At 28.9% G+C, this 19,530-nt stretch overlaps 1 protein-coding gene across 3 annotated transcripts in view; it reads right to left on the bottom strand.

Annotated features, from left to right (window-relative positions):
* The window catches only part of LOC142322167 (transmembrane protein 209), a 61,246-nt gene that overhangs the window by 29,142 nt on the left and 12,574 nt on the right, over positions 1-19,530 (bottom strand). For 2 of the 3 annotated variants that reach the window (XM_075360934.1, XM_075360933.1), the window contains exons 3-5: positions 15,828-16,003; positions 9,874-10,011; positions 7,460-7,681 (exon numbers count right to left, since the gene is read on the bottom strand). In XM_075360934.1, coding sequence (XP_075217049.1) covers positions 7,460-7,681; positions 9,874-10,011; positions 15,828-16,003 — 536 coding nt within the window. The remainder of the gene's footprint in view (positions 1-7,459; positions 7,682-9,873; positions 10,012-15,827; positions 16,004-19,530) is intronic. The other variant, XM_075360935.1, reaches the window with a different exon arrangement.

The following is a 19,530-nucleotide window of genomic DNA, read 5'->3' as shown; positions in this document are numbered from 1 at the left end:
TCTAATTGGTAGTGTTTTTTTTTTTTTTTTATTCACACCAAACAGCAAGGACTTATTTAGCTTCCTGTTTAGCCACCCATTTAATTACAATGCACAGGTAATGAATATCCACCTAATAGCTATTTTATAGCTGAAGTTATTAATAGTTTCTTTAATTTAATCATATAATAAACTCATCACACATACAATAAAAACTATTCAAATCATTTACACATCAACAAGTCCATAATAAGATTAAATTTCTCATTCATAATTAATTAGAATTTTATTTTCCAGAATGAATGAAGAAATACTACGAGAAGTAATAACAAAGTAAATTAAGTAGTTTTAAATGCATAAACACGGTCAAGGATCTTCATTGAAAAAAGTGTTGTATGTGATCACAAATAATAAACTTACATCACTCATTCATTTATAACGGTTAAAAATATTAAGTAATAAAAAGTTAATAAAATTAACTAATAATATAATAAACTAAATATATACATATTACAAAATATTTCCAAAACTTGAATTTTGAATTTAAAAAAAAAAGTTTATTTTTATAGTTAACATTTTTAAATACACGGATATGCTACCTAAAACTGGTTTTAAATTACCTATTCTTCCAATTTATAGCCAAAAGTGTGACTACACAAAATTATGATTAATATACATGGTATGTTTCATTTATATTTCTGTTCACATATTTTCATTATGTGGTTATTAGGCTTAAAAGCTGAAGATACAGTATTTCTATTTAAAACTGTTTTTGATAGGATTTCTATGCAGAAATACAAACTGCAAGGCTGTTTATGGAAAATTGGATAATTTAAACTTTTATTTATATTTTTATGTATATCAGGTTTGATCTATTTATTTTACGTGATTAATTTCTCCTACAAAAATTAATTCTTTATGCAATTTTGTTTATCTCCTTATGTGTGACAACTCTACATACCATACAATTACAGCAAATGTTTGTTTTATGTAGTAATGTTTGGAGAGAATTATTATGAATTATAGGTGTTTGTAGTAAATGATTTATGATGAATAACAATTTCATTTTTATTTTTAGTTAATATAAAAAAATTGTTCTACATTTACTTGCTTCGACAGGAAAACAAATATTTTTATTACAACTGTTTAATTTATTGTTATTTTGGGTTCATTACTCATACACAGATCATAAATAATATGAATAGTGTTTATAGATCCATATCAGAATGTGAATTATATAAAATCCTATGAACTAATCAGAATTCAAAATCTTGTAAATAATATTTCTGACTTGATTAGAAAAGGGTAAGGGATTGGTCCCATGGAAAGGAGGCCATTAGACAAAGTAAAATTTATTTTCAAATTCAAAATTATTTTTGTTCCATTTATTGCAAATTATAGTAACTTAACTGTTAACAAAATTTATGCTTTGATTAAAGTTTGTTTTTTATAATCTTATGGGTGTTGTTTATGGATACAGTATTAGTCCACGAGTACAAATTATATCATGACCAATAATTTGTCTGTCATTGATAATACTGTTTTTTTTAACTACTTTATAACATCAATTTCATTTTTTGTGTTTTATAGAGATTTTTTCTTTTAATATCTTATTAAAATAAAGGGGAAACAGTAGCAAAACAGTAAGAGTAGTAACCAGATTATTGAACACAGTCTAAAGAAAGGTTACAGTTTTAATATAACCCTCAACTATCAAAATATTTTATTTGAAATACAGTACAAGACCTTGACATTCTGAGAATATTCAGGTGCAGTATAGTACTTTTCTGTACTTTTATAGTACTTTCTGTAGTATAGTACTTTTTTCTTTTTCAAAGAAAAATAAAGCCTGTAATTTGATTAAATTTATAAAGAAATCAAAATTAAAATTAGTAATTCTATATTGCTGGGCTTGTATGGATAAACATACATGAATACATGTTCATTTTCAAATTTAAATTAAGTGAATTTATTTTTGTTTCAATGAGATAAAATGGTCTGAACTTTTATAACAATGTCTTGTGAAGTATTTTAATTGTTAAGATAAAACAAATATTACCGTAGCAATATTAGAGTAAACTCAATAAATTATTTTCAGTACAGGCTATTCTTTAATGTGCAAAATTCTAGTGTATGAAATGCAGGAAAATTACTGAAAATAGAAGATAATACAAATTATAACTAAAATTCAAAAACAAAATGGCAGGAGGTTCTAACATAGAGGAAGAATGTGCAAAAAAAATTAGAGAAAACAGAGATATGTGCGAAACAAGAAAATTAAGCCCATGGCAGCCTAGTTATCCACCACCAGATAATGCATGTCAAAGCCCGTGTCCAGCAGGAGGGCAGTGCGAACAACCTCCTGCCCCAGTAACAGTTAGCGGAGGAGCTCAAAAGAATACTTGTCGACCTGAAACACCTCCTAAACCTCCAGCAAGAAGCTGTCTACCACCTAAAGCAAAATATCCTGATAAAAAACCAGAGGAAGATAATACACGTCCAACACCTTGCGTACCAAAAGTAGATAAACCACCAGCACGAAGTTGCAGGCCACGGGATTAATCATTGTAATAATGATTAAGACTAAATCATTATATGCAGCATTTGAATATTGTAAATTTACCACATAATATTTATTGTATTTGAACAATTAAAATGATTTATGATTTTCAAAATTGAGGGGTGAGGTAAGCTGATATACAAAAGTATCTTTAGAGAAAACTTTCTTTCTGGGACACAATTTTTTTTTATCATTAAACAAAAACCAGTAATGTGACAAAATGGTAAATATAAAAATTCATGTACTTTAAAACATAATATATTCAAATAAATAAAAATTAAGCAATACTGAACTTGTAAATTAATTCTTAATAATAGTAACATAAGTCTCTGTTGCTAAATTAAAAAAATAATGAAAAATATTAACCTATTTTATTTTAATTCATAACTACAAATCTAACTGTATAATTTTGTGATGTTGCACAGCTTGTGGCATACAGACTGTAAAACATTTGGTAGCACAATTTTGATACACAAAGGATTGTGCTAGATGAGGCTGAAAATCTTCATACTTGATCCTCAGGTGAATCTAGATTGATTTCTCTCCAAAGTTGCAGTTGTATCTGCTGCATTTAGATTATGTTCTTGCCTCTGAAAATGAAGCCATAAGTGGTTTCTTTTTCCAATAGCTTGTTTCCTAAAGAATAAAATGATTAGTAGTAGCTTGTAGCTAATTTAATATGTAGTATATGATATCATGGAGTTCACAGAATAGTTTTATTTCCATATTCCTTGACTTGACATGGAATACATGGCACAAGGATGCTAACATTATCTGATAAGTCATGTAACCAACTTCTTGTAAATTGACATCATGACATGTTGTAAGGCAAAGTAATACCTTGTGTTCCAATATGAATGAAGATGGAGTGGTAGATGGGAAAAATATGTAGTAAAAATCAACCCTAAATTCCTTTTATTTTGAAGGTATTGTATAATTTTATGGCCATACGGATTATGAGAATCTTGGATTCCACTAACATAAATTATGAAAATATGTATACTGTAAAATTTAATTTTTTTAGACTGGATTTTGTAATCGCATTCAAAAAGTTTTGGGTCTAGTAAGTCGAGAGATTTTCACAAAAAATTATTCTGAAAAGTCAAATAGCTTTTTGTTTAAATATTTTTTATATTTTTCAATGTAAAGCCATAAACTAAGGAAATTGCAATGGACTTATAAAAGTAGGTCTTGGTTTAATACAAAATACTTTTAATTTCAGAGAAGTAGAGGAATGTGTTAAATTAGCAAATATGAGTCAGTCTAATCATGCAGTACAATTAAGACAATTCAGGGCCGCTTTAAGTACTACCTAAAAAAAAATTACACTACTGAGTGGTCAGAAAGAAAATTAAAACTTAAAAAAATATATAAAAAATCTCAAAAAGATGATGTGGAATTGGTTTAAAAAAAGTTCAGTCAAAAAGAAAACATATATGGATGGCCTTCTTCTGATGCCATCAAAAGCTAATCTTTATTTTTTTGTGGGACCAATTTCCCATGTTACAACAGACTGATTTTACATCAGTAAAAAGGGAAAATATAGTATTTATTTATAAACACACAGTGAACTGTCAGTGGCTAACTTCACAAGAGCAGAAAGTTAAGATTGAAGATGAGCAGCCAAAAGTTATTTTTCAATTCTTACGGACGTATGTTTGTAATAACAATATTGACATAGGCAATTTAAACTTGTGATCAAGGAATAACATGAACTCTAAAAGCAAATCACCATTGGGAAATGCATTTTAAAAACTTGTAAAACATGATTATATTACCTCATTTTTACTGATTTACAAGGGTTATTCAATAAATAAACAGACAAATAGCTGTACAACAAAAATGGTTTATTAAATAAATACTATTATTTTGTCTACTTTTCCACGTAATCCCCACTGACTTCTCTGCACTTGTTCCATCTTTTTATGAGTCTTCTTATCCCCTCAACAAAAAATTCTTTACCTTGATCTAGTTTTGTACTTTTTTCTTTATCTCTTCATTGACGTTGAACTTGATGCCACGCAAAGCTTCTTTCATCGAACCAAACAGATAAAAATTCAAAGGGGCAATGTCAGGGCTGTAAGGTGGATAAGGTAGGAGCTCCCAACCCACTTTGCTAATAGTTTCCAGCATCAGTTGTAACATATGAGGTCAAGCATTCCTTATCTTGAAGAAGAAGCAGCAAGTCTTTCCTCTGTCATCCTGAACATTTCCTCAACCAAGGTTTGACTTTGTTCTCAATCGTGGCTGAGTAGTACAGGCTGTTGATAGGGCACTGCTCTACCAAATAATCACAGAAAATTGAACCATGGGCACTCCAAAAGATGTTAACATGACCTTACCAGCTGATGTTTGTGTTTTAAATTTCTTACGGAGAGGCGATTCAAGGTATTAACACTGAACACTTTGATGTTTAGACTGTGGCTCAAAATAATGTATCCAAGTTTCATCACGGGTTAAAATCCTGTCTAAAAATATGTCCCTTCATTATTTAAATGAATTCAGAGTTTAGTGCAAATGCGAAATCTTTTAACTTTGTGATGAACGGTACTCTCTGGGAACCCACCTACCACAAATCTTACAGTAGCAGTTTCTTTTGAATGATGGAATGAGTTGTGCTGACACTTACTTCCACTTTTTCTGCAATTTGTTCAATTGTAAGTTGTTGGTCTTCTTGGATAAGCAAATCAATGCAAGAACCTTAATACCAAGGTCAACACTGTTACTGAACATCCAGAGCGGGTGCTTGTTGGTCACACTTTTGTGGCCACTTTTATACTTTTTCACCCACGTGTAAAAACACACACTGTTCATGCAACTACTGCCATATTGTTTGTTCATCTGAGAGAATATTTTTACGGTTGTACACTTTGCGAAAGTAAAAATTGGATCATAGAACTCTGTTCTTCAAAAGTACTTTCTTTGAGTGGGCATGCCGTTTTACCTAAAACTTTAGAGGTTACATTAACATAAATATTAATTGAACAGCTGACTTACACTCAACACAAGGTTGCCAACTAACATAGAAGTTTCAACTGCTTGCATTAAGCATTTCCTTCACTAAAAATGTTTGTTTAATTATAGAATGACCCTCGTAACATACTGTTCCACTTCTCTGAAATTTAAGGTTTTTGTATTAAACCAAGACCAGTTTTTTATGTTCATTCCCAATTCCTTAGTTTATGGCTGTATACTGAAAAACATAAAAAATATTTAAGTAAAAATTTGTTTTTACTTTTTCAGAATAATTTTTTGCAAAGACCCTATACAGACTAAACCCTAAAGCTTAAACAGAAAGCAACAGATGTGAATGAATCGGCTAAAGATTTCAATTTGTTGATCCTTGGGACTTATAAATATGATCAAAACTGAAAAGAAAACAAAATGATTTAAAGTTATGAATGCTTACTAAAAATTAATTTTGAACCATCAAATTTTATAACCCTTGTATGATAATTCAGTAAAATTAAGGTTCATACTGCATTGAACAATGTTAATTGTGATCACAAAAGGATCTTAGTGATAAAAATAAACGAATTATAAAGGTAACTACTGAAGGGAAGATGATATTTCTTTTAACTTACATAACAAATACAGTAGTATTGTGCTAGAGCATATAAATACAGAAAATATATTATAAAGATAGACTGCACTGTATTCAGTTAGCTCATAGAGTGAAGAATTAACAAATATTGTGTTTTTAAGAGTGAGTTTGTCATGATTCTGTTATGTCCCGTGTATCAGTGCCAATTCATAACACATCTATATACAACACTACAATCATTAGTCACCATATAATTTAGTCATATAGTAGTCATGAAAACAAACGTTTATATGATATGTCTTCTAAGTTCTATCAAACCCTTGATCTTTTCATATGGTAACTCTTTTGTTCTCGTACTCAATTTTTGTATTTCTGTAACTTACTTACTCTAATATTATTTTAAATTAATATAATGCAATTTTTTTAAGTTACTGGTTAGTATAGTGTACTCCTAGACTTGTGTCTGTAAGACTTTGTTATACCATTAATTTGACATCATGTCTGATACCAAGACATGATGACAATCTTGTATAACAAGATTTTTTTTTAAATTTTGATGCCAAGTTTAAACTGATTCTCTGATAATACTTGGCAATTAAACCACCATACTGTACATCTTAAGTAGTTTCTTTATCTAATTATTCTCCCTGACTGGTAACTATACACCCAACACCCTATCTTGTTTTTCCCCACCCTCATTTCTGGTGCTTTTTTAAGTTAAAGGTAAACAATTCTTAAATTCTTTGGACAAAAACATTTTAGTAAAAAAGTAGTAAAACTTCTTTAGGTTTGTTATAAATAAATCATGTAAATTTGATAAATAAATTTATAGAGAATTTAATTCTAAGAAATTGATATAAATAATGTCAACAGAAAATAAATACACCTTTCAGAAACTGGACTAATTCAAAACAAACCAAAATATTTAACAGAATAAAAATTTTCATAATGCTGAAAATGCAAATACTGAAGCAATGGATTCTATAAAGCCACCGCCTACTAAAAGCGTCAAACAATTGTTATGGCATTTAAATTTTTCACAACCAAGTGTGTGTAGCAAACATTACAAGAGCAACAACTGGATTAATTCTAAATAATACATGTGCAAGATATAATACAACCAGATCATAAAAATGAGAACATTTTGGTCTGTTATGTTGTGAATTAAATTCAATTTCCAAAACTTATAATTGTTTTCTATTGTTAGAAATTTCTATATACCATATTTGAAATAACAGTATTGATCACAAAGTACAAATTTAGTTTAAAATGTACAAAAAAGTTGAGTAATTAAAAATTTAATAGTTTCTAATTATCATTATTATTAGAAGTAAAAAGCAATTTAATACTATCAGTAAAATACTAAATTTACATACTGACAAGAGAGCTTTTCTCAAAACCATCATACTCTTTAAGATATCGTGCAAGAGAACTCTCATCATTAATGGAATCGACAGAAGCATTACTTAAATTGTTATAAAACAAGTTTCTAGGTTGTACTGCAGGTACATTTGTTGATGACTGTGGTGATCTTCGTGGTGAACCGCATGTATATATCCAAGAAGGAGATGAAAGTGAATAATTTGATCCAATCTTACCTTCAAACAAACAAATAGCTATTCTGAAAATCTTTACACAAATAAAAATGGACTTCTTAATTTGAACATATAACTTTCTAATTTTGACATAAAATGCAGAGGTTGAGTTATAAAAGGTCAGGAGTTATAAAAGGAGGAAAGGAAAAGAATTTTCATAATTTTTTTAGGTGATCCAATCTAAATTTTTAAATAATGGAAACTTTACTCTTGTCAAAATACTTATAGCTATGTACAATATAGCTTAAGTTACACAGCCAGCACTAGATTCTATCTTTAGTGGAAAACAATTTTTTCAATCAAAAAAGAAAAATCACGAATTTAATAAGTCAAAAACTGCATTACATTTGATGTACTGGTATCAACAATCATAGGTAAAACTTCTATCAACACGTAAATATAGTATATGAGTGATATATAGTAATATATGAGTGGTGTATAGTATAACACATGTTCGTTTGCAAGCCATGACCAGCTTATGTATAAACACTGGAGGGCTGGCACAGAGGGATATTGATTGTAGAAATGTGGGAAGGGATGGACAGTCCAGCTGTCCCAGCATTCACATGGAAGATTGCTACTGGCTCTAATCAGTAATGTCATGTTAATGAAAGTTGTTTAATCATAAGTTGCACAATGTGTTGTGAAGTTTCTCACAAATGAGGGACACACAAACGCTCCAAAATTATGACTACATTGCATATGGAATTTGGGAATATGATATTACACATATTTGAGCATGATCCTATGACTGGGGCAACAAAATCAAAGGATGTGAAGCTGTAAAAAATTAATCACAACAGACATTTAAGGACAAGTATAACAGACAACATTCTATCGATCCATAACCTGACTGAAGATGATCAGTACCTTATGATTGAGAAATTTCTTTGGAAGTTGTTGTCATGGAGATGCCAATTCCATTACCACAAAAAAAATCCTTGAGTTTCACAAAAAAATCTAAGTGATGTGGGTTCCAAGACTTCTGATCAAAATCAAAAACAGGCACGAGGGAAATTTGCCAAAGGCTCCAGAATTGATTAACAGGGAATAAATCTTTTGCAAAGAATAGTCACATATGATGAAATGTAGGACTATTGCTACACTCCTCAGTCAAAATCGGCAAGTGTGAAGTGGTAAAAGAAAGGAGAGCCTTGCGCTGTAAAGGCAAATATGTATCTGTCAGCTGAAAAAAGTCCTCGCAACCATCTTTTGGGACTGAAAATGCAGATGTCCTCAAACTTTTATGAAGGGATCCAAAAGCTTTTCACATGCTGGAAAAAGTGATAGAACTTCAGACTACATAGAAAAACAATAAATATGTTTTGTATTAGTCTATACTAATAAATATTACAAAAATCTGCAGTTTATATTTGACTGACTTGTAAATAACTTACTTTTGAAATTATCACACAAATGAAATAATCTGAAATTTCTATTAATTTGAAAAAATATTTGTCCTTCATTTTTTAATATCAAGTAGTTTTTTAAATCAAAGTATGTAATCCAAAATGTAAAAATAAAAATACTTTGTAACTAAAATATTCTATTTTTAGAAAATCTGAAAATTGTACTGTTTTAAATTTATCTAGCAAATACCATACAATAAACTGTTAAACAAATACAATAGCCAGTATTTGAAATATTTTTATGTAGAAAATATTATGCAATGCTTCAAGATAAGATTAATAAAGTGATGCTGGTTTAGTATTTGATAGAAGTTAATCAAATCATTGTCAGAAACTGAATGGAACAAAATGTCCCATTTGTAAGTCAGCCTTAAATCACTGTAATAAGTGATGAATATGCTAAAATACTGAAAGTAAATGGAACATACAAATGAACATAAACACTAGAATAAATACATAACTACGCAGTAGTTTTAAAGGGCGTTATGGCACTTACTACACAGTAAGTGCCATAACGCCCTTTAAAACTAGTATTTTTTCAATCAATCCAAGCAATAGCATTTTACCACCTAATAGATGGCTGTTTTCTTCTTTTTGGTGTTATTTAAAGTTTTTATGACCAGAGAGCATTAAATATTAGAATTTTAAAATTGTCAAAATTTATAATAAATAATAATCAATATAGTATAATTCAAAAGAGCTACATTAAAAAAAAATAAATAAGCCAAGATTAATTCACTAAAATTTACAAAGGCATGTTAAACTGAAAGTACATTTAATACTTACTATCATCAAAATCTGAAACAGAAGTAATAGGAGAAGATAACCAACTAGATGATGAAAAATTTACTGGTGTACTAGAACTATTGTCTGGAGTTGAAATAACAGGTGCGTTCACTTCTTCTTTCACTTTTACATATTTATCTGCAAAATAGTCAAAAATTTGTTAAAGCATGCTTTCAAAACAATAAAGAAATAAAACAGGACTTAACAGCAGATTTATATGCAAGTATTCACCCATTAATATAATATCAAAATTCTTAAGACAAAGAAATATGAATGACTGGCGATCACTGGATTATTATTTAATCCTTAAATCCAAAATAGACAATCCAAAATCATATTATCCAGAATTTGAAAATGAACTTTCAGGCAGCAAGCAATGTGGAAATCATTGTTTAACTGTAGCTAATACTGAACTCTTTCTTAAATTGACATGCGTTCCTTTAATTAGTCAATCATACTTATTTTATGACGTATTTGTACAGAAATATAAAATAAGTTTTCATTAGAGCAGCAAATTTGTATTTTAGTAATTTATCAGCAAATGCATTATTCTTGTCACAAAAATTATTTTAAACAGTTTTCAATATATATGTATTAATAAATCTAAAAATATTATTATAAAAATAAATAAAAATATATTATAATATTATTATTATTAATAATAATAATAAAACATATTTAGTGAACGAAGCTGAGACAGGGATTGCTAGTTATTATAAATATTATTATTATAAAATATTCCTTTGGCCAATTTTACAAAAGCAACAGTGTCAGGGAACATTGTTCTATTTCACTGAATGGTAATATAAAAACCAGTTCATTAACCTACTGAAGTTGGTTTCCTGATACTATTATTAACTGTTTTCACTGGGATTTTTTCCCTTAATAGTATTAACACAATAATACAATGACATTTCATGTTGCAACTATTAGACTGAAATTTTTTTTGTATAAAGTATAAATAGACTGTTGCAGTATTATGGAAAATCATTAGGTAGACTACTTTCTCAGATTAAAATTCATAAAACAGTTTTAAGAGAAATATAACACCTAACTTACAAGCCAGTATTGATTAAAAACTTAAAAAACTGATAAGTAAAACAGATTAATTATTGAATTGACTTCAATTGTTTATTAAAATTACACAAACAATATTAATAATCATTTCAGTGATAAAATAATGTTCCATTAAAGCAGTTAGATTAATGGATAGAAACACCAAATTTGAAATGATGTATGTATTAAAACATTTTTTACCCAGAAAACAACTTAGTACTTAAGCAGTGTCATTAAGCAGAATATAATTATTAACATTTTTTTATTCATATCATAACTAAAGTCATTAGTAGGATTAATTAAGCTTTAATAGTATGTTAATACTAAGTTTAATGATCTAATATTAAGTTTATTCAGCTTATTAAATTCATTCCTCTTTTAGGACCTAAAAGAAAGATATGACAGGTTGCAAAATAGTGCCTCAATATATACAACAGCTAAAACCAAGAATTTTTTATGATTGGCCAATTTCAAAAAACCAACCAGGTCTCCGACCTCATAAGACCAATCTCCTCTTTGAAGACTTAAAATATATCAAGTACAACAATAATTATAAAAATCCTCTTAACCATTATAAAATTGAATCCATAACAAAAATAATACAGGAACTACTTTACAAAAAAAAAAATCTACAAATGTGATTGAGTAAAAGCTTGTCTAAAGAAGACTTTTTCTACTGGAATGAGTACAACAAAGCATTTACCAAGACACATTATATAAAAGGCAATATAAAAACCAAAGAAAGTCACAGATTACTCACACATACAAATTGTTATTTTTCTGGTATATCACAGAACATGCAAAAAAAATACACGAATCAATAAGTTTTAAAAAAGAGACATAATATCAAAATCAGCCTTGAATAAATTAGGGTAAATTTGGGGGGGGGGGGGGGCTGATTAGTTCTATACAGCTTTTTTCTTGTCAAACAGTATAAATTGCAGTAATCATCAGCTTTTATAACAGAGCATTTGGATATATATTCTACAGAAATTACAATGAACAAACCACAGATACATACAGATATACAAGACCAGTTCATTAACCTACTTAAGTTAGTTTTATGATACTATTTAACTACTTTTCACTGGAATTTTTTTATTGTAGTATTAACACAATAATACAATGATGTTACATATTTCATATCATAAAAGCAGAATAAAAAGTATTTTTTTAAATACTGTGCTATGAGAGATTATATTAGATTGAAAACAATGAGTATCATAAAAAGTTTTTTTTCAACTTTAATATAACTATTACAACGCAAAATTATAAAAATATATACATCTTTTGGAAATTAATTTCCTTTTACAACCTGTGTTCACCTTATATTTGAATACTCAAAAAATAAAACAGCTATATTCATTAAAATCATATGAATAGATATCCAATGTACCTGGAAGCAGGCACAATTCAAAATGCACTAATGTATTTAGTGAAAGTGTAAAGAATAGGTATGCCTAGAGCTTGGTGAACCTACACTCTGATAGTAAAATTTATTTCTGTCATCAGCAATTACAATTTTTATCACTCTCCTGAACCTTAATCTGAATGAATATGTCCAGCAATTTTCTGTAACCTTCAGTTGGAATTGGCAAAGCCATATGCTATGTATATATACATGCATACACATATGGTCATGTTTTCTCAAATATTCTGAGTGCTTATTTTTTATTACACAGATCTCATCCCCTCTTGAACTCTAAATTACTAATACTATTTTATCTCACAACTTACATTTTATGATACATGTAGTAATAATTTCCTCTCACTGGCATGCACGTATGTACACGTGAATTTCAACATACTGCAATGTTTTGCAGAAGAGTTTGACTTTTTTGTTATGAAGTTATGAAGACTTTGACTTTTTTATATCACCTTATTGTTGATTTCCAAAATATCATGATGAATTTAAAAAATGATTATATATTCATAATTCTGATAATTACTGTATTAGAATAAATAGGAATCTTACAAAATAAACCACAATTATTTTTTTTATTTTTTATACTTTGCTGTATCTTTGCTAGCACACATTCTTTGTTAAGTCTTGTAGCTCATGTCATAATAACAGTAAAATGTTAAGGATGATTTTAATTTACACTCAATTATTCAACCATTTAGCTGTTGAATTTCATTACTGAAGGTTTTTAAAAAAAATGAAAAACTACAAAAAAAATCTCTAATTTTTAACCTAAATTGACTTTATACTTATCTCAAAATTTAAAAAATTCCCCCTATCAAACGTCTGACAATTAATATTTTATTATTTTCCTTTCTAATTCACACATTTTTTTAACCAATGACTTTCTAGTTATCTGCCATTTAAACAATTAACTATTTCAATTACATACGGCTATTGTTAAAAATAAAAAAACTGGAATTTTGATAAACTGTTTAGGGTAATACATGGTGATACAACGGTTTTAAAATGGTACTTGAAAAACTCTTTTAATTATTACTACATTAAACACTTTGCACCAGACCAGTAATGTACATTATCTCTAGTGTAGTGCAAGAGAATTATCAGCTACCATACTGATTTATGTGCTGCAGTATACAACAGTTAATAGTCATATTATTATGTGGTTTATAACACTTTCTTCTTTGCAGGCACTCATGTTTTTTTTGTTTTTTTTACTTTAAAATCTTTCTCAGTTTGTCAATTTAGCCATATATCACAAAAAAAAAATGCCTCACTGAGGCATGAGATATTCTGCCTGTTAGTTTGAACTTCCACATCCCAAACAAAGTGAAATGAGATATTAGTTACAGTGTATTTGCCAATTAGGAGCTTGACAAATCAACAAAACAATAAAAATCAAGAGACGGGTGTCACATTTTACTTTTTTATCCCATTTCTGTTAAGCCACATACTGTGAACTAATTACCAAAAGTAATATTTACTACATAGTAATATTACTAAAGTAATTTAAAGTATTATTTAGGTATTTTAATAGATAAGAGAAAAATTCATTTTGTCTGTATACGTTGTGATTCAGTTGTAATGATACCTAGAATTCAGATCTGAAAGTAAATGAATCAGTAACTGAAAGAAGTATGGCATTCTCTTTAGCTATTTATAAAAGGGTAATTGGTTTATCCATGCGCCAAGAGAATCAATCGTTTATATATTAATGGATGATAATTTTTATAATTCTGACAAAGGAAGAATAGTCAAACTATTAAAGTACTAAGATATTGAAAATAGAAAAATAAAAATATTGTTCAGAAAATTTTAGCACACACAAATGAATTCATCTTTATAATTTTTAAACACAGAAAAATGAGTAAAACCATATGCAAAATAAAAGAAAGATGTGCAGCAAGTTAACAGAATGTCAAAACAATGTTGGACGTGGAATAAATAAACATTACATGGTTATAATAAAAATTATAGCAAGCACACATGAAGTTAAGTTTGAGGTGTTCTGAACTCAATAGCCGCAGATATGTTGTGTGATAGATGAAAAACTATGTAGGAAAGGAGGGAAAGAAGCAGCAGAGAAATAAACAAAGATTATTAGGCATCTATGTGCAATCTTTCAGGATAAAATACAAAACAACTTTGAAAAGTAGGTATGGATTCTATAATTCACGGATATTTTTGAAACTGAACAAAAAAAAAAAACTGTAATTAATAAATCTTTTACTCTGCTCAGCACAAAATAATTTATTATATGGATCACATGGGTATATATGCTACTCTGCAAATAAAAAAAAAAGAATGGCCATAGAATTTGCCTGGTTGGACTATGGGTAACCACAGTACAATCTTGATCAGATCAAAATCACAAAATACAAGTTAATTATAAAATAAAAAATTGGTGTGGTTAATTCTGTATTAAAGAGTAACACTGTTAATGTAAAAGAAAATCTTTTCATTTTATTTTAAATAAATCTGTGGATAGATCTTTTAAATGGTTCTATACTTTACTAAAAACTATAATGGAAGCATAATAAAGCTCTTTCTCACAAGCTTAAGTATTATGTTAAGCTACACAAAAACAATTCTGTTGTCTAATTTGAGTGAAGTAAATATGTTTTTATTATTATTTTTTTAACAATAATTATACATTTATAAAAAGATGGATAAGTTATTTCTATTTTTACAGTAATTCCCTAGTCTAGGAAATGCTGATGTCATTTTTTGTTGATATTGGTTTACAAGAAATGATAAATCTATTTTTCACAATTTTTCAAATACTTCAGAAAATATGGACAATAATAAAATTGGTCTGAACAAATTTTACAAAGTATGTGCAAAACCTTTTCTAAAAAGGGAAATAACAACAGACGTATTCTGGTAACTGGAAAATGTTAATTGTTAAAAAATTTGTAAATTAAATTGTGACAATAATAGCATTTACTTCTTTTAAAACATTGGCAGGAATGTTATCATACCCACTAAGTATTTATTCTTCAATTTTTTACATTCAATTTCTTTGGTATCAACAGACAATAAAAGTACCGATTCATAAATAAAACTATTCCAAGTAAATATTTTGTTTGAGATATACAATATTATTGTAATTAATTTACAGTTCTATTCACGGTATTCAACGAAAAGGTGTTTTGGATTTACTTTTAATCACTAATAAAATTGGAATAAGTAATTTTGTATTCCCAGTTCATATTCTGAAATTGCATGAAACCTCTAACGAAAGATCATATGAAGGAAAGAACCATATTATCAAGTAGCCATTCAAACATTTTGTTAATAGGTAAAATTTTTACCAACTTAAAAAAATGTGCATCAATTACTTGGTTGATTTATTAAACTTAAAATGGCAAAGAAATAAAAAAAGGGAGCAAAAAATTCAGCCGTATGAAGAATGACTACATCTAGTTCTTACAAAAATTATAATTAGCTAAAAAAAAGATAATTATTAGCTTACCACCATCTCTTATGCCCAGAAGTCTTTTCTGAAAAGGTGTAACAACAACTGGCTGTAAACTTAGGGTAGTCCATAGGTAACGTCCAAAATGAAATACTGTATTTATTGTTAATATTACCGCTACAAACATTTCTAACATATGAAATGTATCTGAATAAAATGGACATGTATAAATACTGTAACAAACATAAAATATATTACTTTTTCAATCAACTCTTTTAAAAGCATAATTCAGAATAATAAGAATCCAAATATTTCTTTAAATTTTCAGTAAAAATAATTCAAAACTTTTTCAACTACTTTTTTTTTGGCATGGAATGAGTCCTCCTAGAAAATACAGCCTGCAGATAAAATACAGGGCAAATATAACTTACTCAGTGCATTTTAAGGGTTGATAAAAAATGAACAATGCAATGTAGTGCGTGTTGAATTTTTTCAAACATTAGTATTTGTACTAATTACTGATGATCTTGAACGAAAACACCAGTGCAATGTAATGACAGGGGGATTGTAGTTAAGCAATGGCTACTATGCAGGAGAAAGCAATGTGTTTTCTATGGTTTCATGAACGCAGATCTGCTATTACTGTTGATAAGACATTTTCATTTACAATATGGCTGTGATCCTCCTAATAAAGACTATAAAGTTTGCTATTAACAATTTATGGGTACAGAAAGTGTAGTACACAAAAAAAGGTGTTGGCAGAACTCCTGTCTCCAAGCAAGTTATGGATTAAGTAAGAGAACTTTTCAGAGGCCTGGGTAAATCAACTAATGCAAATTTAGAACTAGGAATATAACAATTGACAATTGTGAAGGTTTTACACAAGTGCCTAAAATTTCAGGCATACAAAATTCAGTTGGTGCATGAAATTGAATATGATGATAAATCACACTGTAACAATTTTGCCATAGGCATTCTTGATAAAGTGAACGAAGATAATGGGTTTTCAGAAAAAATAATCTTCTCTGATGAAGCTATCTTCCATGTTTTTGTTCACGTTAAGTCATAATTGTCAGACTTAGGGTAGTGAAACCCAAATTCTGTTTGACAAACAGTGTGACAGCCCAAAAATTAATGTTTGGTGTGTGTTGACTGTTTATGAAGTAACTGGACCACTCTTCTTCGCTGAGTCAATGGTTACTAGCACTAGTTATCTGGACATATTACAGGAATGTGCAGTACAATAGATTGAATATCGACAACCCAACAAGATGGCACACCACCTCACTGGGGTTAACATGTTAGAGGCTACCTAGATGAAAAATTTTTCCATCCTTGTATTGACCGCAATGGACCAATTAGCTACCTAGCTACCTCGATCTCCTGACATTATTCCACTCAAACTCTCTCTTTGGGGGTTAATCAAAGACAGGGTGTACACAATGAATGTTGTCAACATCTAAGAACTAAAAAGAATTGAAGGTGTAATTAATAAAATAACTTCAGATTATTTTTCATAATGTGTTGCATGAAATTTAATATTGTCTAGATGTTTTACAAAAGTCTAAACATTATTCAATTTCACGTCACAAACGGTGCTGATGTAGAACATGTTTGAAGTTAATAAGTGTTGTAAACAAAACTGTTTGAAAATCTTGTTCAGCAATAAAACATGCACATAAGGCTAGCCGAGCAGTTATAGTAAGATGCTTGCAGAGGGGAGTAGACGCATGGCTGGAAGTAAAGGAAAAAGCGCCTTGCTAGAAGGGCTCTGTTATACACTGCTTTGTTATTATTTTATTTACACCTAAAATGAGCTGAATAATTCTTATCACACTGTACTACAGTAATCAGACATCCACAGAAGGCTACTGACACAGTCACTAAAGGATATAAGAATTATTTATTCTTTGAAACAGAATTAAATGTTTACTAAAAAGAAAAAACCCACAAATAGGTTAACCATAAATGTCATAGTAGTAAGAAAAATCAATATTTAGGTAAATTATATTTCTTTACATTACTGGTTCTGTAATATCTCAAAAAGCAACACCTTGAATATAAAGCAATGTGAAGTAAGAAAAAAGCCAATGTTGGAGAATATATTTAATGAACAATTTTCCATAAATCATTTAAGTTAAATAATAAAAGATGTATTTTCCACATATATGTGTAATGGCGTATTTTAAAACAACATTTTACTAATAACCTTAGCAATTAACAGATATAAAAAGTAGGATTTTATAATAGTGTATTATAAATATAAAACAATGTATGGTCATCAGGCTAATTAGACCTTCAACTACCACAAGCCTACGCAGTCAGTACTAGAGAAGTTTCATTGATTAAGATTATTTCCATTTCCATTCTCAAACAGCAATATACATTCAGTAATGGTTGCAGCATCAGCTGGGAAACTGTACATTTCAGAATTATTAATATGTATCTACCATAAATCAGACAAGTTTACAGCCAGGCTTGTATGATGATACAATAAATAAGTATATGATCAATAGTATGATTAATATACTAATCAAAGTATGATCACTCATATAAGTAAGATTGTTACACGATTATGCAAAAGCAGAAGTAGGAATAAAAATGAAGTTGTGTCAATAGTTATGCTGTTAAACAAGTTTTTTTTTTTTTTAAAAGATTGGATTCTATGATCATTTACCAGTAACACATGTAAATAAGCGTATAATACTGGCTTTATTGAACATCATTCCATCAGCACTAAATGCTTTAAACAATATAAAACAGTTTATTAAATGGAGCTTTGGTTATTAGCAGCATTTCATTTAACTTGCTTCAATTTTCAGAATGCTACAATGAGATGTTCTAGGTTTATGTAATAATCAGATGCAAGTGTGTTAAGTCTCAATCATAGTTTACCACAGTGAAAGAATTGTTTAACAATTCAGAGACCAAACTATGAATCTTTAGTGACTAAAATTTTTTAGATTTATAAAAGAATAGGGAAGATTATTTATAAGCCAAATAAATTTTTTTTAAATATTATTAAAGCTAATCTTATGAACATAAATAAACTAATATTAAATACCTACACACCAGTTCATTCATAAGTAAAATAAAGAAATAAATAATAACTTCTTAAAGTTTTTTATATACAGAATCTGACTTTTGATCGCTAATTATAGTGACCCACTATGTAGTGTATAATTTGCATGTACTACAATGTGTTCGAAAAGTAATTATACACCTACATAAACATGATTATATGTTGAGGAATAGTATTCTGTGCGCTGGGAGTAATTTTTTCTGCTACGGTTGGTAATCCTGCGTTATGTATGATTTGCTTCTGTGAATCAATCAGGCTAGTAATCTTGGGATGAGAAGCTGCGTCTGGTTCTTTTTTTTCAATGTGTGTTCATCAACTTTGAACAATTGAGTTCATGTCTTTTCAGAATGGTGCTTTCAGTGCTCAGATGGTTTTAACTTTCGAACAAATATTTCTTGTTGAATGCATCTTCCACGATCACAAAAATATCAGGTGAGGTCACACAAACAGTGAAAGACCAATTTTTTGTAAGATTTCCAGGTAAAATGGTTCCAAATCAACACAGTATACGAGTGCTAATTGAAAAATGGAGATGGGATCGGTAAAAGTCCATGAGTGAAAAAGTGGTAGACCATCAGTACTTGAAGAAAAACTGCAAGACATCAACTCCTACGCAATTTAGTCCCAACAAGTCTGTATATGAAAGTTGGCTCAACAGAAAAACATTGGTGTTGTAAC

The sequence above is a fragment of the Lycorma delicatula genome, chromosome 3 (assembly GCF_047948215.1).
Source record: "Lycorma delicatula isolate Av1 chromosome 3, ASM4794821v1, whole genome shotgun sequence".
Taxonomy (NCBI): Eukaryota; Metazoa; Arthropoda; class Insecta; order Hemiptera; family Fulgoridae; genus Lycorma; species Lycorma delicatula.
The sequence above is the reverse complement of the archived record's forward strand: the minus strand, read 5'-3'. Positions and strand labels throughout refer to the sequence as shown.